This window comes from Octodon degus, unplaced genomic scaffold (genome assembly GCF_000260255.1).
Source record: "Octodon degus isolate 3935 unplaced genomic scaffold, OctDeg1.0 scaffold00079, whole genome shotgun sequence".
NCBI classification, from domain to species: domain Eukaryota; kingdom Metazoa; phylum Chordata; class Mammalia; order Rodentia; family Octodontidae; genus Octodon; species Octodon degus.
The window spans coordinates 7,551,575-7,579,518 of record NW_004524655.1 but is presented as its reverse complement, the minus strand read 5'-3'; the positions used below and the strand labels follow the sequence as shown (position 1 = coordinate 7,579,518).

The window sequence follows — 27,944 nt, the reverse complement described above, 5'->3', positions numbered from 1 at the left end:
CTGAACTTCACAAAAAAGGGGGATAAAGATGAATATCCATTTTGTATCCGTGTATTCAAAATGGTTAGGATAGATATATAGTTACATTCTCTTAATGAATAGAGGGATTTGTTCTAATAGTGTTTGTAAGTAGGATATCATGTCCACATCTTGTACAGCAATCAACCACTAGAAGAATGTATGCAATGTGTTAATTATTGAAACTGTCCTACCAATTTGGTTTGAAACTCTCTCATTGCTATTTTTTCTCAATAAAATTATGGGGAAAAAATTTAAAAAATGAAAAAAACTTCCAATCTACCACTTCCAGTGCAATCCATGATGAGAATAAAGATACTAAAGCATATTTATAGTTATGGGGAGCCAAGGGGTCCTAAGTCCAGCCATGGTGATGGGCATCTGGAACAAAGGCCACAAGCCAGGGCTGAACCCAGGTTTTATTCAGTCATGAAGGACCGAGTGGCTTGAGGATGAGTGACTGCGAATGGCAGTACTCATGGTGAGTACTATGAGCTGGGCTAGGTGGGAGGCCTGTATTTACCTCTGCGATATGCAGAGAGAAGGCTATGCAGAGAGTACCCTGCATTACACAGTTGAGATAGTAGCTAATGTTCTGGGGTCCAGTGCTTCCTCTCTGATGTGAAATCTCTCAAGCCCGGAAATCATAGCCTCTATCTTGAGGCTCAATCCCAGCCGACAGTGTGGAGCATTGGCTCTTTGTCCTGTCTCAACCCAGCTCGTATTAAAGAGGAGAAGGTGGTGGTTACTGCAGAAACACAGGTGCCATTTTCAAAGACTACCACCAGCACCTTGGCTAGACCAGTATTCATTGCATAAAGCCAGTTGGAGGGATAAGGAAAAGTCCTAGCCAGCTCTGTACATGTCAATACATGGAAATAGGGTCAGGCACAGCCATAATGGAGAAAATTGTTCTTTCAAGGAGAGTCAACCATGTGGTCCTCCACAGTAAATTACATAGAAATATATCTATATCTATCTATATACTATTAAATTGATGAATACAAAAAACAAATAAACATACCCTCTTCTGATGAATAGGAAGAGGGGAGAGCTAGCAGCTTTGGACTGGTATGAGCAAAACTCTTACATGTGCTGCAGCAGTGAACGCTTTGTGCAACACCAGAAGCTGTCACGCATGCCTGGAGATCCAAGGGTGTGTCCCCTTGATGGAACCAGTCCCTCGTGACACCAAAAATGGCACCAAACTCTGTCCTAGTACAGCAACAGTAGCTCATTTAATTCTTACACTAACCAAGAAGTAAGTTATCCCTAGGTGGATTGCAATCTTCTTGTGACAGATGAGAAAACACAGCCCCGTCGCGATTGAGTAACTTACCTAGGGCCACAGAGGCAGCGCTGGAGTTGGCTGCAGGTGTGCACTCCTGTAATCCCAGCACTTGGAGACTGAGGCAGGATTGCCAGGTTCAATCCTAGTCTGGGTAATTCAGTGAAGGAATGAAACCCTGTCTCAATAAAAATAAAGAGCTGGGATGTAGCTCGGTGGTAGGGCTCCCTTAGGTTCAATCCTCAGTTAAAAGAAAGAAAAGAAAGCGATAACCCTAAAATCCTGAGGCGGTGCTCAGATTTGAGCTCAGTCTCTGAGCAGATGGTGCCCACAAGGAGCAGCGCAGCCTTCAGGATGTGCTCAGGGTACCTAAGAAGGCAGCAGAGCTCAGTGCCCCTCATCGGGTGCCAACTCACACGATTATTCAGTCTTTCTCACTGTGCTAACAAGTTGTCTGTGCGATCTGTCGCCTTTCGTGGGGCCAGAAATGAGTTTTTAATTCCCCAAAGCAGGTAAGAAAACAGAGCCTCAGAGAGTTCATGGCAGTAAGTGGTGGGGTTGGGGCTTCATGCAGGTTGTCTGGCCCTCTCTACCCCCTGTGTAATGCTCTCGCCATTCTGTGACTTGTACCACTGCCCCCATTCTCTCCTATTTGCGCACTTTACCCCATCTCTCACCCTCAGTCTTGCTCTCACTCTGAGTATAGTGGCTAAGAACGTAGACTCTGGAGCCAAATCATGTGGGTTCAAATAGTTCTCTAGGTCTCAGTTGATCCATCTGTAATATGGGGTAAGAATAGTGTTTACCTCAATGGTTTATGATGAAAAATTCAGTAGATGCATATAATGTAATGCATAGGACAATGCCTTGCACACACAAGCACTGTATACATTTGTGTTATCTTTTTTTTTTTTTTCTGTACCAGGGATCAAACTCAGGACCTTCCACTTGCCAGGCAGGGACTTACGCCGCTGAGCTATATCCCCAGTCCTTGTGTTGTTATCTTTATGACTGACTGTGGCACCTCCTATTCCTCTTCTCTTCTTCCTCTTTAGGACCCTTTCTGGAAAAACATAGTCCTGGGATTTCGGAAGCTGACTCCCAGAGAGCTGGATGTGTTCCCTGACTATAGGTGAGGTTATTGTCATGTACAGAAGGGCTGAGGTGCCGTAATTCAGACAGAACTGCCCAGAAGGCAAAGGACAATGGGGACACCAAATTTCCTGTCCCATCCAGCCCTGGGGCCCTGGGAATCCTGGGGTCTATCCATCCGAGTGGGCTTTGGGCTGGGGAAGGGACAGAAGATATGAAATCCCAGATCTCAAGCTCAGAGGTCCCATGGATTAGTCAGCTTTGCATCACTGTAACAAAATACCAGACAAAGTACCTACTTGTGAAGTAAAGAGAATAAGGAGAGGTTTGTTTGGGCTCATAGTTGTGGAAGTTCAAGTCCAAAGTCAGACATCTGCATAGGATTGGGTCACTGGCAAGAGTGGTACATCATGGCAGGAGTGTGTGAAAGTTTAGACTGCAGACCAGGAAGCTGTGAGAGAGGATGGGAGGGAAGCACCCCCCAGTGGCCTGATGACCTCCCATTAGGTCCCACTGCCTAAGGATTCTACCACTTCCCAATATTGGTACATGGGAGGACCATGCCTTTATATGTGGACCCCGCTTTCCTCCCCTACCACGAACACTACCCCGTGGTCCTGATAGAGCACACATGGTATAGGGATGATATCTGGACCTCCAAATAATATAAGGGAAATATCATAATCTCAACCTGCTGGATGTCCAAAATATCAAGTTTGTGTGCTCTAAAACCAAGGAATGAATTCTGGGAACAATGGAGGTTAAGAGTTTGGAAGAATTTATTGAGACAAAGGTGGTTTCTGTCTAAAACAGACAAAAGAGAAACTGGAAAGTGGGGTTCAAGGTGGGACAAAACTATAGCCAACTAAAAAGATTACAATTATGGTTGCCAGTGGAAAAATCACCAGGTGGGTATGGGGTGGGACAAAACTATTGGTGAACCAATAAGATTACAACAAGTATAATCGCTTAGATAATATTGATCAAGAGGAAACAAAGAGGGAAGCGAGCCATAGAGCAAGCGTACAAGGAGCAAACTAGGATTTTCCTGGAAGGAGTGGGCTAGGGAGGTTTTGGGTCCCTGCCCAAGGTGACTCAGGCCTAATTAGGATACCAGTGACTGCTGCTCATCCCAGGGGCATAGTTCTTCCCCCTTTTTTTGAAGCCTGGTGTTCAGCGAATGTGTCACCCAGCTACAATTGTCTTCTGTACAGAGGGCCCAGTTCCGTCTAACTGCCTGTAATATGTACAACTACCTTAGCTTTCTACCATAGTTCTTGGTCTAGCTTGTGGGGACGTATAGAGCAGTACTGGTCCCCTCTCCACATGGCAGCTGATTGTAACCTCTGGTGTTCCCTTTTGTCTGCTGTGACCCTAGCTACGGCTGGTTCCACACAAGCCTGATTATAGAGGGGAAGAGCTACCTGGAGTGGCTGACTGAGAGGTAAGCTTTTGAGGTTCAGTGTGAGGAAGACACCTCCCAGGGGCTATGCTGTAGAAGGGTCACGTCATGGCCTTTTGTTCCTTTTGCCCAGCCCCTAGGATTGAAGAAACCCCTTAGGTGAGGCATGGAGCTATCCTTGCTCTTGATCTCCACTGTGCACCAAGGCTGTACTTCTTTCACCTGGCTGGATTTTGGAGCCCCATGAGGAGCTTCTTGTTATATTTATTAGCAACCTCACTAAAATTCCTAATGTTTGTATCATGGTTTTATTTATTTATTTTTTATGTGTTTGGTTGTTGCAAGGTCTCACTGTGCAGTTCAGACTCATGGTGGGCCTCCTGTTTTCAGCCTCCCTAGCCCTGGGATTACAGGCATGCACCACCACACCCAGACTCTGGCTGGCTCAGCCCACTCTGGGGACAGGGCCAGAGTGACATGTGGTGCTGGGAATGGAACCATGATCCCTGCGCTTGCTTAAGCTTGCCTAGGCAAGCACTTTAGTATACTGAGCTATCTTGCTGGTCTGTATCATTGTTTTAAATGGGCTCACTTAAAATTTCTGGATTATTTACATTGTTTGCAAAACATAGTCATCCTTTATTTTTCTCTGTCTCTCTTTTCTTCTCTAATTACTTTGGCCAGTATCCCTAGAATAATAATAACTCATCAGGTAAAAATGGATGTCCTTGTCTTGTTCCTGACATTAATAGAAATCTCATCATGGTGCAAATTGAAAAACACTAGCTTGAGGGAGATTTTGACATTTATAGTCATATACAGTCAGTCATATTGAGGAAGATTGCATATATTTTCTGTATTTTACTACTTTAGTTTTTTTGTTTTGTTTTGTTTTGTTTTTTTTTAAATATGGAATGAAACAGGCATGGTGGCACAGGCCTGTTATCCCAGCACTGGGGAGGCTGAAATCAGGAGGACTGCTACATACCAAAACAAAGGAATGAATAGTAGTTTTTGTCCAGTGATTAGGGAAGACATTTTAAAATATAAATTTTATAATTCTGCTTTATACTTAATGAATTAGAATCCCCTGAGAAAGTATTCATTCAGAATTTTGTAATTTAAGAAGCTCCCTGGGTGATTCTAGAGTCAAAGAGGCTTAAAAATTGCTGTACTGATATGATTATTTCTCCTAATAAGTGTGGGACGCTCAAGGCTCCGATCAAGTTCTCCAGGATAAAATGTTACCAACTTTTTTTGAGGAAATTTCTGGTTTAGGGCTGGGGAGATAGCTTGGTAGAATAAGTGCTTACCTGATAAGTGCAGGGTCCTGAATTCAATTCCTGGTACCACAGGAAAAAAAAAAAAAAAGAAAAAGAAAGAAGAAAGAAAAGAAAAGAAAAGAAAAGAAAAGAAAAGAGGTCGGGGAGATGGCTCAGTGGAATAAGCGCTTCCCTGGCAAGTGCAAGGGCCTGAGTTCAATCCCCAGATCCACAAAAAAAAAAAAAAAGAAAGAAAGAAAAGAAAAGAAATTTCTAGATTAGATATTATACTTGAGTTTATCTATGTCAGCTTACTTCCTAGTCCTTAAATTTTTTCTTCTTTGTTTCTTTTCTTTCATTCTTTTTCATTGTTTAGTAATAAGAATTGAACTCGGCCTTTGCAATGGGCTACTTTCCCAACCCCCCTTTTATTTATTTATTTATTTATTTATTTATCTGTATTTTAGGGAAAGGTCTACAGGGTGTTCAGGGACTCACTACTAGATCAGACTCCTATTAATTCTATTTACAGCCTCCCTAGTGCTGGGATTACAGGTGTGCACCACCACGCCCAGTCTCAGTTGCCATCTCAGTGTGCCCCGGGGTGGGGCCAGCACAGCAGGCCCAGAGCCAACCCATCTTTTAAATTTTTTTTTTCACATGTTGAGACAGGATCTCATCGAGTCATTGAGTTGCCCAGGCTGAGCTCCAACTTGCTATACTCCTGCCTCAGCCTCCGAGAGCTGGGACTGCAGGTGTGCGCCACCGCACCCCTCTTGTTTTTACTATATTTTCGATATTGGCAGATACTTTTCCTTTGGGACGTTTGTTTTATAGTGTTGAGGTCTGAAGTCAGCCTTGCACCTGCTCGCTAGGCAGGCACTCCCCACTGGGCCACAGCTCCAGCCCTCCTTGTGGACATTGAAGGAAGGGATGATGGCGGCGGGGAACCCTGGAACTCCAGCACTGGGGGAGGGTGTGTGTGAGAGACAGGGAATCCCCACTAATTCAAGGCCAGCCTGGCCTACGTAGCAAGACCTTGTCCCCCTTACCCCAAAAAGGAAGGCTGGGTGTCCCCAGTCCACCTCCTCCTCAACCTGGCTTCTGACCAAGGAGCATGTGGCATTGGTCCACCCCTGCCCCTCCTCCGCCACAGGCCTGATCCCCCTTGACATTATAGGGCTCTGTGCTGATTGCTGACAGGAGAAAGTACAGAGAGGATCTCAGCCCCTCGCTGAATGACCTTTAGAAAGATCCTGCTCTATTTGCCCAGTGAGAAGCGGGGCTATTTCAGAGGACCTCACTGCCTCAGGGACATTCGTGGACCTCTAGTCAGCCAGGTGCTCTTCACTTGATTTAATGACTTAGCCAGTTTCTCAAGGAGTATCCAGCAGAACTGGCATCCTCAGGAAGGCCCCTCGTGTCACTCTAGGAGGGAAGGGGTAAGAACTGGATTGAGGCTTTTGATGTATCTGTCTATCCCAGGTTAACTGAGAGGGGAGTAAAATTCTTCCAGCGGAAGGTGGAGTCTTTGGAGGAGGTGAGTGGCAGGGCTGGGAGTGGATGGCTGCGGTTGGGAGAAGACCTCTGTGTCCAGCTGCTGGGTTGGTGGCCTTTTTCATGCCCAGCATCTCCCAGGACTCAGACATCCAGAGGGAGGTGGTATCTGTCTTGTGCTGGTTATAGGAGCAAAGGAGCAATAAAATCACAGCTGCCATAAGAGTTCATGTAGTTGGATAGTGTTGGCACATATCTGTAATCCCAGCACTTGGGAGGCTGAGGCAAGAGGATTGTTGCAAGTTCGAGGCCAGCCTGAGCTACAAAGTGAGTTCAAGGCCAGCCTGAACTACATCATGAGACCCTGCCTCAAAAAAAGAAAAAAGGGTTGAGGATATAGCTCAGCAGTGCAGCACCTGCCTGGCAAGTGTGAGGGCCTGAGTTTTACTCCCGGTATTCAAAAAGAAAATAGTAAAAAAAAAGGGGGGGGGGCACTAATTCGTATCTGTGCCTTAGTGCGTTTCAGGGCTGGAGAGCCAGCTGCTTACCTCTAGTAACAGCTGAGCTTCACTCCCAAGGCCCAGATGCATGAATGCTTCCTATTGACATCTGGTTTGATGTCTCTGGGAAGTCCAGGCCCTGAGCTAGGACACTGAACAGTGTCGCCCTATCATCATGAAGAAAGATGGGACCAGCTACCACGCTCAAGCAATGGGCTGGGTATGGAGACCTTGACTGTAAGATGCTATTCACCCCCAGCACTCATGGAGCACCTTGTACTCCTTAGTGAGGACCTGCCTGTGCTTGGCTGGCCCTGATGGACATCTGAGATCCATGGCTGACTGTAACTCAAGCCTGCCTGTCAAACACCAGGCTTTTAGAACAGCAACAGTGCCTTGTGATTGTGTGTTGTGGATTGACCTGGGATCAGGTCACCCTTGTGATCAGGATGGGCTGCGCGGGGTGGGGTGGGGGCTCCTCACATTGCATCATTGATTCACAGGTGTCCTTCATATGGACAGAGCTTGAGCTTCCAGCAGATCTACAGATGCCTTGGCAGGAGGCAAAGGAATTAAATGAAAAGTGGTCAGAAGGAGGAAAAGAGCAATTTTGATTTTCTTTCTGGCTTCTTCAAGGTTCCCAGGTCTCCTCATCCATAATACTGGCTTTTATGCCCAGAGTTGCCTGAGACCCTCATAGCAGCCTGTGAGCAAGCATTTCCTGCCCTCTTCTGCAACTGGGCAGCTGAGTCCCATGGAAGTAAAGGAGCATGTCTGGTCACATATTGGGAAAATGAGAAAGTGGAGATTTGGAACCAGTTTCTTCTGGTTTCATCCCTGTATCCCTTGTCACTGTTCCATAGGGAGTAGACAGCCATAGAGTAGGAGCTGAGAAACAAGAGGGGCCAAGGAGCAACAGGGTCCTCATTACCTCCCACCCCTTTTCCCTGTTTGTTGCTTCTAGGTGGCCAGAGGAGGGGTGGATGTGATTATCAACTGCACTGGGGTGTGGGCTGGGGCGCTGCAGCCAGACCCACTGCTGCAGCCAGGCCGGGGCCAGATCATTAAGGTGAGTGTGGGCTGAGATCTCCAGCTGCTGTGTGTGCTGGCTTCTCTCAAAAGCCAGGTGGCCAGTTGGGTAAATCCACTGGAGTAACCCACACTTTGGGGGTTTGCCAACATCAGGAATCAAGAACCAACCTGCCCTGCCATCCCATGCATTGTCTTTCGGGATTTGGTTTTGCTCCTATTCCTGTTCCTGTCCTCTCCCTTCCTCCCCCTTTTCCTTCTCCTCCCCACTTCTTTTTTGGCAGCACTCAAGCTTGAACCCAGGGCCATTTTGAGACAGGGTATTGCTAAGTTGCTCAGGGTGGGCTCAGGCTTGTGCTCCTCCTGCCTCAGCCTTCAGGGAGCTGGGGTCACAAGCCTGAACCAGCACTGGGATTTTCTCTTGAGGTCAAAGCATGTGTGGCTATATATGTTCCTAGGTAGGACCCACTCCTATGTCTGCATTGTGGTAAAAATATCAAACATTTAGGGACTTTGCTAAGTGCCAGGCATACACTTACACACTGAATTGTGTTAATTAATTTGCCACCCCCTTTGAGATGTGTACTATCATAATGCCATTGCCACTCTGCAGAGGGAGAATCCAAGGCACAAAGGAGTCAAGTTACATGCACACAAATTCACACTGTAGTACCTGGTGGGCCTGGGATTAGAAACCAGGCAACCTGGTTTAAAAGGCTGGGGCTATGACTGTTGTGCCCTGCTGCTTCTCACTCTGGTGTGTGTAAGTGCACGCCTATTTGTGGTCACATATGTATGCATGTGCCTATGTGAGTGTGCACATGTGCATTCATAGGTGTGTAGGTGGACACCGATATGAGCTAATGTAGGTAGACACTGACCTGTATGTGTGCACTCTCCAGGCTTTTGTAGGGACACAGGGCTGAGGATGCGCAGTGCTTTAGGAAGCAGGGGTAACTCTCGATCAGGGTGGGTCTTCCTGCCAAAGGCCAGTGATCGGGTGCACGCTTGGGCCAGAGAGGTCACAAGAGGGCCGAGGCACTGGCCTGGCCTCTCTTGTTAGAACTGCTGGCCATGGGGGAGCAAGGTCAAGGGCAGCACACCCATCTAGCTACCCTGATGAGACTTCCCTGTCCTGAACCAACAGGTGAATGCTCCCTGGATAAAGCACTTCATTGTCACCCATAATCTCAAGAGTGGCATCTACACATCCCCATACATCATCCCAGGGTAAGAACCTGATTTCTCTAGTGCAAATGAGAGGGCGCCTTCATGCCTCTGTAAGTTCCTACTGCCCACTTGCTTAGTGTCTGCTGTTACTGATAGTGTCATTACTAGTGTCCCAGTGGTAACATCACTGATAGTGTCATCTCCACCAGTACCATCCATCACTGTCACTCCTAATGTTTTATGACTCCCAGAGTTTGGATAACTAAATCCTTGGGGAGGTAGGACTCAGCCTTGATTAGTATCTATGTTGAATATCCTTTTGGGTGGCAGTAGTGGTGACACAGGGATAACCACAGATGGTGTAAGTGACCTCTGGTGTGGGAATGGGGACCAGGGTGAATAGTGATGGTAACCGTACTGGAGGGGGAGGTAATACGGATGAAGACAGTGGAAGCTGGATGGGATGACAGTATTGTTGGCAGTGGAATGGTGGTAGATCCCATTATCTTGGATAGGGAAGACAACAAAGATGGGGAGTTGACTGGCAGAAGGATGATAAAGTGGTGCCATTGGTGCAGATGATATGGGGGACAGGGAGGAGATCAACACTGTCATGGGTCCTGAGAGGGCATGGGAATGATGGGTGGTACTGGTGGAGGTGACACTGTCAGTGAGGCTAACATTGTGGCAGTTAATAGGGTGGCAGAGATGGCAACCTCAGAGCCAGTTTTAAGGAAGTGTCTGCGATGACTATCTCAGTGGTGAGGTACTAGTGTGGTGGAGATGACAATATCAATGGTGATACTCCCAGTGGAGACCAAAAGGATGAATGGAGCTGCTGCCGATGACATATTCAGTCATGGTGAAGATGATGATCTAGATGGTGGGGACAGAACGGCGAGTGGGGTCAGCAGTGAGGACAGTGGAACTGAGGTGGCGATCACAGCAATAGTAGCAGAGTGGTAATGTCGATAGTGGTGATGACTTATTGCAGATGGTGGTAAAGGTTAGCAAGGGAGAGCATGGTGACAGCCATCATTCACCCCAAAGGCTTCCTTTTTCTTGACCCACCTCATGTTCATCTAGGATGCAGACAGTTACTCTTGGAGGCATCAACCAGCTGGGGAACTGGAGTGAGATAAATAGTACCCAGGACCACAACACCATTTGGGAAGGCTGCTGCAGACTGGAGCCCACATTGAAGGTAAGGTGGAGAGGGGGACAAGTGTCCCAGACTGGTGACCCATGAGCTTGACCATAGATTCCCTGGAGGATGGGAAGATACCACCACTGGGATCAGTGGGCAATGAATTCCATCAAGAGACCATGGGGAAAAAAAGAGAGAAGAGAGAGACCATGGAATACACCAGAATGTGACCATAGACCCAGAAATCCTTTCTAAGGATTCAAACAGTCTGACTGGGGATAGCTAAGAATTGCTGTCCCCAGAGGTGTTAGCTCCAAAAAACTTCTCTCTCCTCAAGGTGAAGTCCTAGTAGCAGAAATCTCAGGTTTCATGTTTGCCTACTGTGGCGATGCGCACAGATGGTGATGAGGCTGGGGTGGAGGCGGAGCTTGGTGAGAATGGTGGTGAAAATGATGGCGGTGGTGAGGTAGTGGCCATGGGTAATACTGTGGCAGCAGCTGATGGGGGGGTGGTGGGGTGTTGATGCAGATGGAGTGGTTGACACAATCGGTGTTAGTCATGATGGTAGCCAGTGAATGTGGTAGCCGGTGGAGGTGGTGATGACGGCCGGGATGATTAATTAGAGTGACTCTGATGGTATTGGTGCAGATTGTAAAGAGAGTAGGAAAGCTAACTTGCTGCCACCTAACAATGGCAACAGAAAAAAAAAAAGAAATCCAGTGATGAGTTGCCAGCATCTTTCTTTCCAGAATGCAAGAATTGCTGGTGAGCATACTGGCTTCCGGCCAGTGCGTCCCCAGCTCCGACTGGAAAGGGATCAGCTTCGTGTGGGATCTGCAAGCACTGAGGTACGCTCTCCTGGCAGGGAAAGCACTGCCCTCCCTGACTCCTGCGGTGACTCTGCCATTTCCAGGGACATTTCCGCACAGTCTAAGGGCAGGGCATTCGGTAGCTAATGTCCTTCTCTCTACAAACAGGGAAACTGAAGCTTCAGGATGCACAAGGTTACACAGAGGGCAATGTCTTGGTTTGCTACAGTCTGTAGCTCAGTAGAAGGAAAGCAGGAGCTTTGAGTCTGAAAAGCATCACACATCTGTCCTGCAGCAAACCCAGAACATGACTGACCCTCCTGAATCCCTGCGGCTCGCTGGGACAGGGGCAGTGCTTCCTCATGTCTCCTATGAGGAAACCAGAATTTTGCAAGTATGTGCCTAAGCCAGACTGCTGCCGAGAGGCAGGCCTGGGATGTGCTTTGAACTTGATTCCAGCACTATTTCCCAGAGGTCCATTTTGTGGCTACCTCACTGACTCTGTGGGGGTCCCCTCTCCTGGGCTGGGGGCTGGGCTGCTGAAGCTAGGAGGGTTGTGCTGGGCTGAAGGCTCTGACCAGAGTAGGTAGTGGCTGGGTGCCCACCTGGAGAGCTACCTTCCTACTGGAGTCATCCTTCCTCTCTTATTCAAATATACAGGGTGTGTGTGTGTGTGTGTGTGTGTGTGTGTGTGTGTGTGTGTGTAAGGGCTGTGCATGTGCAGGATTGGGAAATGTGGATAAAGAAGTCATGTGTGGGGGCCAGGGAGATGGCTCAGTAGAATAAGTGCTTCCCTGGCAAGCGCAAGGGCCTGAGTTCAATCCCCGGTTCTGCAAAAAAGAAAAAAGAAAGAAAAGAAGTCATGTGTGAGTGGATATATAGAAAGTTGCACATATGGATATAGAGGTCATGTGTGTTCAGAAAGTTGTGTGTGTGTGTGTAGAGGTGTGCATATGTGTGTGTACACATGAAGGTTTTTGTGTGTATATATGGAGGGAGAGTCACGCACGGAGTTTAATTTGCTACTGATGGCTTCAGTTTCAACAAAGGCCCTGAGATCTCGCTTGGGCTCCCCTGATGACCATTACCCAGAGTCCTTGAGCTTTCTTTCCTGGTGGCTGGAGGTTTATCAACATAGAGGGTTCATCTGTCCTGAGTGAGATGGGAATGAGGATAGCAACTCAGGGAACTTCATACGTGGAGAAACCTCTGACCTCAAGGTCTAGATGTGACTGCACCTTCTCCATGCAGTGTGAGAGCAGTCCCTTCTTCAGTCAGAAGGCAGGAGACCAGGTGTTGTCCTCCAGATTTGTGAATGATATCCAGGGGCCCCATGTTCCATCAAATTGCCAAGAGCAGCTCCTGGCATCTGGCTTTGCCCAGGGTTCTTTAGACACTCCCAGGTCTCCCAAGCTATAAGCCTTCCTTGGCCCCTTCTGCGGCCCCTCTTGAACCTGGTTTCTCTTGCCCCTTCCAGGTCATCCACAACTATGGCCATGGAGGTTACGGGCTCACAATTCACTGGGGCTGTGCTCTGGAGGCTGCTAATCTGTTTGGGAAAATTCTGGAAGAAAAGGAATTGTACCGGATGCCACCATCCCACCTCTGAGGAATCCAGTGACCAGCAGTGTCCCTGCAAGGATTCCCCATCCCCCCACCAACTAATCAGTGTGCCCCCCTAGAAGCCTGTGTGTGCCCCCTGCCCCTAATTCTGCTTCTTTCTACAAATGTGCTTGAAGGAAGAGGAAGCCACAAGGTCTGTCCCTAGAGGGACATCCAGCCCCACCTGCAGCCCCATGAGTGCTGAGGTCACCCTCAGTCTCTGGGCCTGACACCGTGAGGAACAGTCCTCAGAAGAAAGGAAAACTCAGCGAATCAAGGAGGCAGCTTCCCAAAGGCACAGAAATTAAAGATAATTACTTGACTGTAAGTAATACGAACATATTAAAGTTTCTGAAAAGGCCTGTAGCAAAGACTTACCTCGTGTTCTTTTACATCTACCTCGCTATGGAAAACTTTTGTCCAGAACATTCATAAGTGCCCAGGAACCCACTAGGAGAAGTGCCATAGCAGATGTCCCGTAGGATGTTAGAGGCAGAGCTGGGGTATGGAAGAGGCAAGGTGAGAGGTAAAGTCCTGAACTGCTAATACATGATGCCTGCTCCACATCCGGGACTTCAGATGGCACCAGCTGTCCACAGAGTGCCCCTGCAGGTTCCAGGGAGCCATTGTGGGGCCAGTAGAAGGATTATCCCACAAGGAACCCCGTGCTAATCTAAGTTCACTGTGTATACTCCTTATGGAGAATTCACACCTTTCTTCCTTTCTGTATGGAATCCTTTGAGGTAACAATCTCCTAGATATTTTTTAAAGGCTTAAATGAGCCTGTATTAGTTAGAGTTCTCTATGACAGAACCAATAGGATGGATAGACAGGTGGATGGATAGATGATTGATAGATAGATAGATAGATAGATAGATAGATAGATAGATAGATAGACTGACAGAAAGGTGACTGGTTTATTAGGGGGACTGGCTGGCCTAGAGGCTGAGAAGTCCTGTGTCAGGCCGAGCTGGAGGTTTGGGAGCATGTTTCAGTCTCACTCTGAAATCTTTTGCACAAGAGAAGCTAATGTTGTAACTGTCATTTGAGTCCAACAGTTTCAAGAAACTGGGGTTCCCCTTGTGTCAGTCCTGAAGTTTAAAGGCCATAAATTCTGCTGTCTAAGGATAAGAGAAAAAGAATATCGCAGTGCTGGTGGGGGAGGAGGGGAGCCTTTGCCTGTAGTTGTGGCTGGATGGTGCCTGCTCACACTGCAGGCTGGTCTCCCCCAACCCCAACCCGAGGCCTGCCGTGCTAACGTTCTCTGGCAGTGCCCTCCCACACCTGCCCAGACACGAAGTGCTGCCAGGTCTTTTGCTTAATCTAGGCAGGCTGACACCTAAAATGAACCATTACAAAGTCCCTTGGCATCTTCCCCCCACATTATCTGCTTGTGCCTCTGAGGTCGAGTGTTAACTGTCTGAGACTGTGAAAAGCCGGAGCCTAGCAAGCTTCACACATCTTGGCCTGTGCACTGTGAGGAGATACCATTGGCCTAGATATTTTTTAAAGCCTTAAATGAGCCTGCAATAGGGTTCTCTATGACAGAACCAATAGGATGGATAGACAGGTGGCTGTCACCGTACACTATGCCCGCGGCCCTTCTCAGTGTTGGCTGGGTTCTTCACGAAGCTTCTGCCATGATGCTGCCTAGGTCTAAGCTAAGTTGAGTGACAGAGCCAAGGCCTGAGTTCTAGCCTGATAATGAGAACTCTTAGTATAACTAAAATTTGCTGCTCCCTGAGTACCAGGCTGTGTTCACCGCTTGCACACAACACTCATTTAATCCTCACAGAAGCCTCCAAGCAACCACTATTATCCCCACTTCATAGGTGAGAAGACAGGCACGGAGAGGCAACCTAGGTCAACGGATGGCAAAAAGTAGAACGAAGATCCAGGCTCCAAAATGATCTGACCTCCGTGCCTCCCTTTCCCTCCGATGCAACAGGAAATCCCAAGCTGAAGAAAATATGCAGTTATGGAGGAATTATTTGGCTTCTTACCCAAGTCTCTCTGCAAACATTGAACAAAATTTCACTCTCTCCTTGTAGTCACACTTGGAAAGACTTGAGCTTCTGACAAGGATTCCAGGGCAGGGGACACATCCCAGGGCTTGCATTGAGACTATTTATTTATTTAGACTGAGACTCAAACTCAGAACTTTGTGCTTGCCAGGCAGGTACTGTGCCACTGAGCTATATCCCTGGCCTGAGACTCAGCATTTAAGGTTGACCAAAGTAATTTCTTTACCCAAACTAAAATTAAATTAAAACTGTAAGAGGTCAGGAAAGTCTATATTCCACTCCAAAGTGCCTTCCCCGTGTGTGTGTGTGTGTGTGTGTGTGTGTGTGTGTGTGTGTAAGTGGTCAGAGATATGCCTTCTTTTTTTTTTTTTTTTGAGACAGGGTCTCACTATGCAGTTCCAGCTGGCTTTGTGCTCACTTTTATAGCCCAGGCTGGTCTCAAACTCACAGAGAGCCTCCTGTCTCAACCTCCTGAGTGCTGGGATTACAGGCGTGCATCACCACGTCTGGTTCTGGGGCCGGCTCAGCGCACCCAGGTATACTGGGCCAAGATGGTGCGCCCAGGGTCTTGGGGCCAGCATGACATGTGGAGCTGGGGATCAAACTCATGACCTTGTACTTGCCAGGTAGGTGCTTATGTCGCTGAGCTCTCTCCCCAGCCTCTGCCTTCCTCTTGATTCTACCCCAAAAGGTAGAAAAGGAGGAGCACAAGGGAATTCTGTAATCCACACGGGTGTGTGAATTTCACAGTGATTGACTTAGGTAGTTCTCCAAGTTGCCCAGTCTTGTCTTAAACTTGTGATCCTCCCACCTCAGCCTCCTGAGTGGTCGGGATTACAGCTGTGTACCATTATCCTGGAATGCACTTCTTTTCTGTTCAAGCTGTGACTTGTCAGAGGTTCCAAACTGACAGCCCTTCAACTGAACCTGGACAGGGTAGCATTTTATTCAGTTCTCATATCATCTACAATTTTTTTGGTTCAACATTCCAAGCTGTAGTGCCTGTAATCCCAGCTTTTGGGAGGCTGTAAACAGGCAGAGCACTATAAGCCTGATCTAATAGTGAGAACATCCTGTAGATCTTTCCCCGCAACAACAACAACAACAAAAGAACTTTCCAAAAATCTCAGAGATTTCCCACAAAAATTCAGTCTTGAAAAATCAGGAGATCTGGTCCCGCTGGACCCACAATGCAGCAAAGTCAGCAGCCGCTCCGCGACATTCACCCCTGTGGACAGGGCCTGTTGCTCTGCTTCTGCTTCTCCTTCTGATGATCTATTCCAAGGACAAGGTCTGTTCTTCGCAACTGAGACAGTCTGGTTGAGAACCTGGAGGCCTGCACCTCCAGGGCTGTTCCCATTCAAACACCCGGTGGCCACTGCCACCCTTCCCCATGCTACATGCAAGAGGCTGAGGCTATCCTTTGGCCTTGTGGGTTGCTGGCCTTTCCTTCCCTGAGCCTAGGAGTTGACACATCCTGGCACACATCTGTGGCCGAGATCTGATTGATGAGAAGCAAAGGTAAATGTTCTGGGGGATTTTCCTTTCCAACCCCAAACAACAGATCCGTCTGTTAAGCTGTTCTTTTTTTTTTTTTTTCTCTCTCTCTCTCTTTTTTTCCCCCAATACCAGGGGTTGAACTCACAACCTTGCATTTGCCAGGAAGGCGCTTATGCCACTGAGCTATATCCCCAGCCCCTCATATCTTTCTGAAAGAAATAATTTTGTCCCTGCTCTACTTTCTTGGAAAATAAATATGATGCTCTACACTTGGCCAGCCCAGGAGGCTTCATAAATCGAATCAAATGTCCAGGATGCAGAGGAAAGGCAAAAAGCAGCTGGATCCTGGATGCCGTTGTAGAGCTGCCGAAACTCCCTGGACTCTGTTTGACTTTGGGCTTCTTAATAAATGGGCAGTGATTACCCAGACGATTTAAACCTCCATGGACTATGCTTACTGCTATTTGCAGTAGCACCCTTGGAGGTCCTTGAAGGTTTATTTAGGACAAGGAGGAGGGGGAGAGACTCATGATCTCACCATTGAGAGCTTTCTGTTGCTTCACATTATTAAAAAATACTGAATACCCATATTCCTTTCCAGGTTGATCTCTAAGATACTCTTTCATCTCCTTGCCAATACCGCCAAGGTCATTTATGTGCGCTTGAGGACACTAGATCAGAAAGAAATGTAGAGCCCTGGCTCTGCTGAACATCTTTTGACATTTTTCTGAAATCTTTGCTAACATGGAGAGAAGAAGATATTTCCATGAATAGAAACTGGAGCTTTTTTGAACATAATTGTTCAATAGATGGAAAACAACTTTAGCGTAAAGGCTCCGTGCATTTCAGACTCTTGGGAGACTTCTGTTGCAGTTGTCATATTATTCAATAATACTGATTTTTTTTTTTTTTAAATAAGCTATTCCAACTGCGGAGATAGTTCAGCAATCTAAGAGCCTGCCTGGCAAGCACAAGGACTCAAGTTTGATCCCTGGTGCCACATGCCTTGCTGGCCCCTCCTTGGATGCTGAACCCCGGGCATATTGGCGCACACCTGTAATCTCAGGACTGGGGAGACCAGACAGGAGGATCACTATGAGTCTGAGCTGTGTACGGAGACCCTGTACCAAATAACTAACTAAATAAATAAATAAATAGTAAGCTAGTAGGCAAAACATTTTTTAACTTTCATTTTCTCAAATGGAAGACTGCAGTGCCCTTCATCCCAGCCCTTGGAAACGAGGCACTCCCTTCCCACCCTGTCCTCAGCTTGCTGGGATGTTGGAGCAGGAAGAGCTGGCTGTGTCTGACCAGCTAGAAGAGAAAAAGACAAGCGCAGGATCTGTGTCACCCGGGAGAACTCAGTCATCTAAAAATAATTAGAATGAGGGGCTGGGGAGATGGTTCAGTAAAATAAGTGCTTCCCTGGCAAGCACAAGGGCCTGAGTTCAATCCCTGGTCCTGCCAAAAAAGAAAAAAGAATTAATTAAAACTATAGCTGCTCAGGATTCTAGAAAGAAGGGATGTGCAAAAGAGGCCAGTCGGCCGAGCTGCTTCCTGTTGGCTTGCCTGGGACATGGGATTGGTGGCTTCTGACGTAGGACTTGAGCTGAGGATGTTGTCCATCACGGTCCCAGTGTCACCAGGGAACTGTGCGGCTCCCCTCCCCCACGAGACAGGAGGTTATCCTGACAAAACATTGAGATTAATTCAAATGGACAAAGTTAGCAAGACCATCAAGTTGAACTGCCACTAGGACATCCCAACAAGTGACCAGACGTAGACCCTTGCGATGTCCATCACCAACATGTTTTAATAAGAGATGAACACACACATTTGGCTTCCTTGCAGTATTTACTTCGAGCAACAGGTCTGTTTCTCTGGCCTTTGGTGGAATCTGCAGCTTCCTCCCTTCTTCTCTAGGTCCCCGCCTTCACCACAGGGATCAGGTTCCTCTAGACCCAACCCTGGGAGTCCATGTAATCTGTGGAGACTGAGCTCCAACCCTTCCTTCCTCTGGGGCCAAGCCCAGCTGGTCTCCTCCCTCCTCCTCTGAAGGGTACACCTTTCACACATCTGTACCTTCCTGCTCCTCCCCAAGGCATCTCTGCCTCGGGCTCTGTTGCTGGAAGTGAGGAGCTGCCTCTAGAAGAACAAGGACAGCTCCTGACAGACAGGGCAGCCCGGAAATGGGGTGCATGGGGAGGGTGGAATTTCACATCAGGGTTCCTGATCCCAGACCCTAACAAGAGCTGGTGACTAACATCACATAGGTTCTTCTGACCATTCAGCCATCTACCTGCCCATGAAATCCAAACCCCTGAAACCTGAGTGAGCCATTTTCCTTCCCCAGAATCACCATTCAGCCTGACCTAGGAGAAGGGGGAAGAGAAGGAGGAGAAGGAGGAGGAGGAGGAGGAGGAGGAGGAGGAGGTGGAGGAGGAGGAGGAGGAAGAGGAGGAACAGGAGGCCAGAAAAGACGTCCTGGCTTCAGAAGGAGAGGCTCCTGCTGCGCTTTCCCTTCCTTTGGGCTTCAGTCCCCAATTTCCAGGTCATGAGTGGGGTAACAGCTCTCCTAGTTCTCCTCAGGGACACAGCTGGATCCTCTGCAGCCAGAGGCAGCAACTCCAGAGAGGGCAAGGTGGGCGCGTGTGAGGCTGAAGTTCAAATGCATGTCTTTCCCACTGCCAGGCAGGCTCTGGGGAGCCAATCAGAAGGCCCTGCTGAGGGAACTGGGAACTCAGGCCATATACCTAGTCACCTGTTATTTCAAAGAAGAAAGCCTGAGGCCCAGAGTGCAGGAGCTACTTACTGAACAGGTCTGGTCTGTGCAAGGCCTGGACTGTATCTACAGAGATTTTCTTTCTTCAGTGGTTGTTCACTGAGAGAGTGACCAGGTGACTCTAAACAGCAGCTGTTTGACAGCCTGCATCCCCACCCCTCCCATGGTGGCAGTTTTTCCATCATGCAGACCCTCAGGTTGTTAGTAAACTTACCCCCGACACACAGAAACCCAGAGCAAATGCCTCCCCACCCCGGTGGACCTCAATGAATATGGGCAAACAGTCACGACACAAAGCCCTGTTGGTCCAGGTCATCCTTGAGTGAGTTCTTGACGTTGGCAGTGACCCACGAGTGGCTCAACTGGGCTCCACCATCTCCCCAGGCTCCCAGCCTTCAAGACCAGCTCAGCCCTCCAGCAGTCACTATTCCTGAGAGCCAGAGTTCGACCTGGCGACGCCGGCACCATGAGCCCCTCGGCCAACCATCTCCTGGCCCCACTCCCGATGACTGGACTCCTGTAGTCCTCGGCCTTTGGTCTCGATGGGCAAAAAGCAGGAGGCCAGAGCAGCCAGGAGGCAGCAGCCGCTGTAAACCGCCAGGGTCAGGTACACAGACGATTCCAACATCACCTGGGGAAGAGAGATACAGGCTGGTAAACTCAGCCTCTCTGGAGCAGACACATCACTGTGCAACATCTCTATGAGTTCAGTTCTTCACCTGCATTTTACAGAGAGGGAAACTGAGGCTCAGAGGGTAGTAGCACACCCAAGCTCATACAGATGATCAGGATAGGGGCTGGGATCTGAACTCGGGTGCATCACGTCAAGAGCCTGGGCTCCTTGTAACCACTTCAGCCCCGTCAAATTCCCAGCTTTAGAACACATGGCAAAGCATGTGGCAGAACCCACTCCCATTTCCTCCTCTGCCTCAGGGGCAGAAGGACAGAGGCATCCGCTAGTAAGAGGAATCAAGGGGGTTCTCTGGAGACACATGGCCCCACGCAGGCACAACCAGCATCAGAAGTGACATATAGTGGTCAATGACACAGAACAGAAATACTTCGGTAAAATATCTGCTGACGTGGAAGAATCTTAAATTCAAGACCAGCCCAGGCAACTTAGTAAGATCCTATCTCAAAAATAAAAAATAAGAAGGGCTGGGGACATAGGTTAATGGTACAGCACCCTGGGTTTGAGCCCCAGTACTATAAACAAACCCATAAGCAAACCACAACCTGGAGTTACACTTATCTGGATTTTTGGGGTGATGAGAATGTTTTGGAACTGGATAGAAATGGTAGATAATGTAACACTGAAAATGTGCTGAATGCCCCTGAAGTGTTGAATTTAAGATGGTCAATTTTAGTTAGGAACTTTTACTTCAATATAAGTAATAAAAACAAAAAAATAATTGGACATTCCAAAAGCAAAAGACTTAATGAGATTCCCTAAACATGGATAGATTTTTTTTTTCTTTTTGGTATGGGCAATCAAATTCATGACTTGCCAGGCAGGTGCTGAGCCGCTGAGCTCTAACCTTGGCGGACAGACGTGTTTCAAAAACACACAGCAAGTTGCAAAATTTTGTGAAGTATCCCTATTTATCCAATTCAAAAAGGCGAGTCTAGGACAGTGATGGTAAACATTTTAGACACTAGTGCCGAAACTCTAACCCAAAACTCACTTATTTATTGCAAAGTGCCAACACTGCCGAGACCTGAATATTGGTGTTTTAGATTAGAAAAAACAATTCATACATTAACATCTTTTGTCTTAAAGTAACAACAAATAACACATATACCATAGGTTTGCCACCACTGGACTAGGACATTTATTTTCATGTGGCCACTTTTTTGGGGGGTGGGGGGACAGTATCCGGCTATGCTGCACAAGCTGGCCTGGAATTCCTGGACTCAAGTGATCTTCCTGCCTCAGCCTCCTAAGTAGCTGGGACTACACATACAAGCCACCACACTCTGCCAGTTCAAATTGCCCTGGGTCAAACCACCTGGCACCCTCAAGGTCTTCTGCATAGGAAACAATGGAACATGACTGGGCTTGTCTGCTTCTCAGCTGTGTGACCTTGGGCACCTCCCTTCACTCTCTGAGCACCGGTATTTTCTAGGGAGGGAGGGAGGGATTCTAGGATGAGAAAAGGTGATACATACATACATACAAAGGGCTCTGCAGAAGGCTGACTTACAGGGCCTGCTTGCTATGCCCCGCCCCGTTCCCCTTCACACTTGGGGTAACACCTACCTGAGCGATGAACGGAGTGATGAGAGCCCCCACTCTTGCCATGCCACTACAGGTGCCCAGGCCCAGCGCCCGCGTCGCAGTGGGGTAGACCTGGAATGGCAGCCGGAAGTGGGGTTTGGGAAATGCAGCCCTCCCTTGTCCCTGACAGTGCAGTGTGCGACTGATGGGTCCAACCCCAGGGGCAGGTTTGATGCCTTTCAGTGCTACTGCCCCCACGAAGGGCTGGCAGACTGGGGCAGAGCGTACTTTCACCCTCAAGGAGGGGAGGGTCCAACAAGACAGAGGATAGGAGGTTGGCTGCCAACAGGATCCTGTCTCCCACATTCTGTTCCTGTGCTATGACTGTGGTCCTCGACAGATCTTTGCAGTCTAAGGTTCAGTAGGGAGTGAGGGACACTATGGTACATTGGTGTCTCCTCTACAATTATGACATAGAGTATAAAATCTGTGTAGTGCCTGGCATGGGCTTGGCACTCATTTCTAAAGTGAATCAGCATTAAAAATAGACTTGAGGTCTAATGCTATGGAGAATTCTCTCATCCCAGCACTGTGGTCACTTACCTTCCATCCCCTCCCCAGTTCCACAGAAGCAAAGGGGGAGATTACTATTCACCCCTCTACATGCATTCTCTACAATACTGTTTGGTTCCCTCCCTCCTCCTCCACCTCCTCCTTCTCCTCCTCCTCCTCCTTCTTCCTCTCCCCCCCCCCCTTTTTCTTCTTTTCTGAGACAGTCTCACTGTGTAGCCCAGGCTGGCCTTAAACTCGTAGCGATCCTCCTCCATCACCCTCCCCAGGGCTGGGATTACAGGTGTGCACTACCATCCCCAGCTCTAGGACCTAGGATTTCATACTGTACATCTCTAGCCTTTTCTTTTTCTTTTTTTTTTTTTTTTAGTTTTGAGACAGGGTCTTGCTATATCACTATGTTGGCCACCCTAGATTTGAGCTTTCAGTTCTTCTGCCTCAGCTTTCCAGAGTGCTGGGATTATAGGCATGTGCTATCATGCACCACAAGAATTTTTTTTTTTCTTTTAGAAAAAGATATGGATTTCTTCCATGTCCACGTTTGGTCTCTTTTTTAGTAGAATATTGTTTTTGGTTGGGTTTTGGGTTTTTGGATCTTTTTGGTTGGTAGGTGGGACTGAACCCTGAAGTGCTGAGCTACCCCCCTTTTTAATTTGATTTTGAGACAACTCTCTCACAAAATTCAGGGCTTTGCAAGCCATGTGGTCTTTGGTTTTTACTGTACAGCCCGAGAGAGTAACAAGACAGGAGTTTCTTGACTTATGATGGGGTCAAATCTTGATAAAACTATTGCATGCTGAAAATATCATAAATCAAAAATGCATTTAATGATCCTAACCTACCAAATGTCATAGTATGGGTTCTACCAAACACAGTGCTTCACATCAGCCTAAAGCTGAAAATCCCTAAATTAGGAATCACCTATGTATGGAAAGATATGGTGTATTCCAATAAAACTTTATTAATAAACCCTGAGATTTGAATTTCACCTGTGTTCTTCCACTAAAAACCCCACACAACTCTCTTCTGAGGCCCTGAGATGCCTCCTTTGATCCAAATGGCTTTGGGTGGTGGCAGGCTCCTCAGGTATCTCCACCCAACTGTGGCTCTGGGCAACAGAGTCATTTGTTGGGTTTCCTAATCCTTGCCCCACACTGCTGTAATTAATCCCTTTGTTCAACTTTTCTTGATTCCCAGCTTCCAGAATGCCAGCTATACTTAAATATGCTTAGATATTGATGTGGGAAACACTCACCGAACCAACCCAGAAGGTTCTAGGAAGGGAAAATGTGGGATCCTTTTGTGTTGGGTTTCAACTCAAGTAACATTTGGATTTTTGACAATGAGTATAGTATTTTATAAAGCAGAGGGAAGAAAAGAAAAGGAAAAAAAAAAAAGGTAGCAAAATGGACTGAAATCACAAAGAGCTTCACAATCACCATTCAGATTCAAGGATAAATTCATTCCCAGCAGCCTAGCTATTTATCTCTGGAAGCAAGGCAGCCCCTCCTTCCCACCCCATGGCTGTTCCCAGACACCCGTCCTACCTCAGGTGTGTAAACATAGGCCGCTTGGAAGCCTCCAGAAATAAACGCTCTTGCAATGAAGAGTAACAGAGTGAGCACATTTCTGGGGAGTGGAGAAAAAGCAGGTGATCTAGGTGGTTTTTTGTTTTTTTCTCTCTGCTTCTTTTAGCAAAATCTTACCTTCCCAGGCAGAATTTATACCCTAGGAATTGGCAAACACATCCACATGCCTGTCCAGGCACAAACATCCCAGCACCATCTCTAAAGGCCTTTCTTTTCTTTTGGTGCCCAGAATTGAACCCCATGTCTTATGCATGCTAGGCAAACATTCCACCACTGAGCTACATCCCAGCCCTTTTAATTTTTTTAGTTTGAGACAAGAGCCCATTAAGTTCTCCAGGTTGGCCTCAAACTTGCAGTCCTCCTACTTGAGCCTCCCAGGGTGCTGGGAGTACAGATTACACATTTTTATATTGTGGGGCTATTGGAGGTTGGAAAAAAATGGAGGAATTCCAAATTAGGATTATGAAACAGGATCTCTTTGAAACAGGATCGATTTCTATTGAATAAATCAATACTAGTAACACATATATAAACAGCTATGTGTTTGGTAGCATTTAGTGTTGATAGCCAAAGTCTACTTTCTTTTCTTTTTTTTTTTTTAATGTATTTGGTACAGGATCTCACTAGGCAGCTTGGATTCCTAGTGATCCTCCTGTTTTCAGCCTCCCCAGTGCTGAGATTATAGGCATGCTCCAATTTGTTCTTCACCTCAGGGGGCACCAGGGACGGAGCCAGAGGGGCATGCGGGACTGGGAAAACCAGTCTACATTTGATGTGACTGGAATAAGCCTGGAGCCAAAGCTCCCTCCTGTGGCTATTCCACCAGAAGTCCTGACATTAAGCTAGCGTCACTGCTTGAGAGGGGCTCGGGGGTCCCTCTGACAGCTCACCTTCCAACACAGATGAACAGTAGGAGACTGCAGAAGGAGAAGATGATGAAGCACAGGGCCATGGTCTTCTTGCGGCCCAGGCGGTCAATGATCCACAGAGTCACAAGGACACCTGACAGGGAGGAGGGGCATGGTGGGCAGCAGTTGATGTGGCTTCTACTGCCCTCCACCCTGCCCTGTACACCCTCAGTCATCCTCTCTCTTTTAGAGTGGCCTAAACCCAGTGACTCATTCAATTTATTTATTTTTATTTTTATTTTTTTGACTCACTCAATTTTAATGCCCAGAACTCAGCCAAAGCTGTGGAGATCGCTTCCCATTAAAGCAATGGATATCACTTTTTTTTTTTTTTTTTTTTTTTTTTAGTACAGGGTTTACAGGGTCTCACTACATAGATTGGACTCCTTCGCCTGTGTTCAGCCTCCTAAGAGCTGGGATTATAGGTGTGTGGCACCATGTCCAGTCTCGGGGGTGGGGGCAGGGCTGGTAGGGCACATGGGAATCAAACCCCAGCTGGCCACGGCGTCTGCCTAAGCAGGAACTTCAATTCACTGAGCTATTTGGCCAGCCCCTACCTTTTTTTTGGATATCACTTTAGATGATAGAAGGCTATGGCCTCTGTCTTGCAGCATTCTCTCTGTCTCTGTCTGCCTCTGTCTCAGTCTGTCTCCGTCTGAGTCTCTGTCTGAGTCTCAGTCTCTGTCTCTGTCTCTGTCTCTCTCTCTGTCTCTGTCTCTGTCTCTGTCTCTCTCTCTGTCTCTGTCTCTGTCTCTGTCTCTCTCTCTGTCTCTCTCTGTCTGTCTCTCTCTCTGTCTCTCTGTCTCTGTCTGTCTCTGTCTGTCTCTGTCTCTGTGTCTGTCTGTCTGTCTCTCTCTCTCTCTCTCTCTCTCTCTCTCTCTCTCTCTCTCTCTGTCCACGGCTCTTCTGGAGCCTGGATGGAGAAGGTGACCCATTAAAGAACTGACAGGTGCCTCTGGCCCACAGCCAGGAAGGAGCTGAGGCCCGCAGTCCAGCTCCAGAGGAAGTGAATCCTACCAACAATCATGAGCGGTGGTGGAAGCAAGCGCCCTGGTTGGGCTTTCTGATGAGACCCTGGGCCAACGCCTTGACTGCAGCTCTGGGGGATCTACTGAAGCAGAGGACCCAGGAAGCTATTCTCAGACTCTTGATCCAGCCACAGCCATTGTAAGATGACAAATGCACTGCATTTTGGGATAACTTGTTACCTGGCAGTAAATAACTAACCCAGACAGGAGAGGAATCATGGGCGGTACTATTCACTCAACTCAGGCAGCAGAACAGCTGCTCTGGGAGTCAGAAACACCCAGGTCCTAAGGCCTCATTTGTCTCTAACTTGCCATGTGATCTCGGACTAGTCCTTTGCCTTCCCTCAGCTTGGTTTCTTCATCTGTTAAATGGAAATAAAAACATAACATTTCCAGGGCCAGTGAGATAGCTCAGTGGTCTAAAGCGCCTGTTTATGCAAGCTTAGACAAGCATGCAGGGACCATGGTTTGATCCCCAGTCCCACATACCATGCCAGCCCCGCCCCCAGGGTGTGCTGAGCTGGCAACAAAAAACAAACAAACAACAACAACAACAAAAAGAACCCATAACATATCTGGGGAAATACTTCTGTATCTATTACTTTGTTTAATCATCAAAACAAGCCTCCAGAGGAAATGCCATGACTGAGCCACTGCTAGGTATTAACTCTCTGACCTTCCCCATTCGCGGTCTTGTTTTTGGATACGAGGGCTTTCGCTGCGATACAGCTCTCAGGCACAGAGATGCGGGTGCTGACAGGGCAAGGTGTGTCGGTCATTTCTGCTAAACTGGAGGCTACCTTTTCATCAAACTTTGCTTTGTTCAGTTGTAAAATGGAAATAATTATATGACTTCACAAGATTCAGTGTTCTATCTTCAAAGTTTCTGATATACAGGAACAACATAGTTTTTTGCTATTTTGCTTTACAGTGCTGGGAATGGAACCCCACACATGCTAGGCAAGTAATTTACTACTTAGCTACATCCCGAGCCCCAGTAAGTAGTGGACATTTTTATTCTGCTAAGCATTGTTTCTTCAAAGACAGAGATACTGTCTCCCTCTGGTGAAAAGAGTAGCTTTGCGCATAGAACAGCATAATAAAAAAGATGTCTCCTATTGGGGCAATGGTTGGACAGGTATCTGGCAGTCCATTACAAAAGATGTGGGTCTCCTAAATGTGGGGCTCCTCGGTGCCATGGTTTGAAATATGGGTTGAGTGCGGCCTCCACAGTTCTGGGGGCTGGGAGCTTGGTCCTCAGTGTGGTAGTGTTAAGAGGTGGGGCCCACTGGGAGGTTGTAACTGGCCCCTCCAGTCTCTCTCTCCCACCACTGTGGTGTCATCCGCCATGAGACCCTCACCAGAACCAGTCCACACTTGTGGAACTGTGAGCCACAGAAACATTTTTTCTTTATAAACCACTCAGCCTTCACTGCTTCATTTTAGTCACGGAAAATGAACTCATACACTCAGCTGTAGTGGTAATCTCTCGCCTGGGTAGCATTCACCTGCGATCTCTTGGGCATCCATCCATGCAGGACTTGAGGGGAGAGAAACCAACACCAAGATCACTACGCACGTTGATCATCGCGCTAGTCTTTGGTCTCTGACCCAGGAGTTTCACGTCTCCTGCTAACAACGCAAAACTGGGCAGCTCATTTGCCTTTAAATAGGGTGGAGTGTCCTGCCCCTTCATAATTCTTAGCAACTTGAAGAAAACAATCCCTGACTCCTATAGAAATGGGATTTGTGTCCAGATAGCAGACACAGCGGTACCATTCACTCAACCCAGGCAGCAGGATAGCTGGGAATTCTGCTTCCGAGCCTCAGCTTCACCCCACGTAGGTTCCTCACCTGGAAACTCAGAGAGGGTGGTCCACAGTAGGTCCATGTAATCCTCCTCACTCAGGTACTCACAGGCCAGGCTGCACTTCGCTTCTACTGCCTTCTTCCGACTGGAGACTGGGGGGAGGGAGGCAGAAGTGTCACATCAACTGGCTCCACACCTTCCTGCTCCCTACACCTTCTTCCTGGCTGGGGCCAAAGAAAGACTGACAGGGGCCAGAAAAAGACTGACAGATTTGGGTTTAGGCTGCAAAGAAAAGCTCCAGCTGCATCTCACTGTAGCCCCTTTTGGACATTAATTAATCTGTGTGCATTTTCATCTATTTAATCTTTTTTCAGTTTACTTCTGGGACTCTTTAGAGGATGGAGAGGGATTTCCCTTGGCCCCTTATAACTGACACCCAAGCAGAGCTTATTTTCTTATACAAGCAATGATTAAAAAGTTATAATTAATGGCCCGGGGAGATAGCTCAGTGATAAAAGTGCCTGCCTAGCAAGTGCAAGGTCCCAAGTTTGATCCCCAGTACCTCAAAGAAAAACAAAACAAAAAAACCCAATTGATATAGATAGTACAGGGGCCGGGGAGATAGCTCAGTAGAATAAGCACTTGCCTGGCAAGTGCAAGAGCCTGAGTTCAATCCCTGGTTCCGCAAAAAAAAAAAAA

General features: G+C 47.6%; 2 protein-coding genes across 6 annotated transcripts in view; one reads left to right on the top strand and one right to left on the bottom strand.

The window, feature by feature from the left end:
- The window catches only part of Dao (D-amino acid oxidase), a 54,321-nt gene extending 41,139 nt beyond the window's left edge, over window positions 1-13,182 (top strand). For all 5 annotated transcript variants that reach the window (XM_023720968.1, XM_023720969.1, XM_004636274.2 and 2 more), the window contains 8 exons: window positions 2,362-2,438; window positions 3,777-3,842; window positions 6,548-6,602; window positions 8,024-8,128; window positions 9,236-9,318; window positions 10,345-10,462; window positions 11,155-11,253; window positions 12,692-13,182. In XM_023720968.1, coding sequence (XP_023576736.1) covers window positions 2,362-2,438; window positions 3,777-3,842; window positions 6,548-6,602; window positions 8,024-8,128; window positions 9,236-9,318; window positions 10,345-10,462; window positions 11,155-11,253; window positions 12,692-12,823 — 735 coding nt within the window. In that variant the 3' untranslated portion in view covers window positions 12,824-13,182. The remainder of the gene's footprint in view (window positions 1-2,361; window positions 2,439-3,776; window positions 3,843-6,547; window positions 6,603-8,023; window positions 8,129-9,235; window positions 9,319-10,344; window positions 10,463-11,154; window positions 11,254-12,691) is intronic.
- Window positions 13,183-18,818: 5,636 nt separating this feature from the next.
- The window catches only part of Svop (SV2 related protein), a 98,858-nt gene continuing 89,732 nt past the window's right edge, over window positions 18,819-27,944 (bottom strand). Inside the window, exons 12-16 of the mRNA XM_004636273.2 lie at window positions 27,290-27,397; window positions 24,390-24,501; window positions 23,458-23,539; window positions 21,383-21,472; window positions 18,819-19,753 (exon numbers count right to left, since the gene is read on the bottom strand). Coding sequence (XP_004636330.1) covers window positions 19,547-19,753; window positions 21,383-21,472; window positions 23,458-23,539; window positions 24,390-24,501; window positions 27,290-27,397 — 599 coding nt within the window. The 3' untranslated portion in view covers window positions 18,819-19,546. The remainder of the gene's footprint in view (window positions 19,754-21,382; window positions 21,473-23,457; window positions 23,540-24,389; window positions 24,502-27,289; window positions 27,398-27,944) is intronic.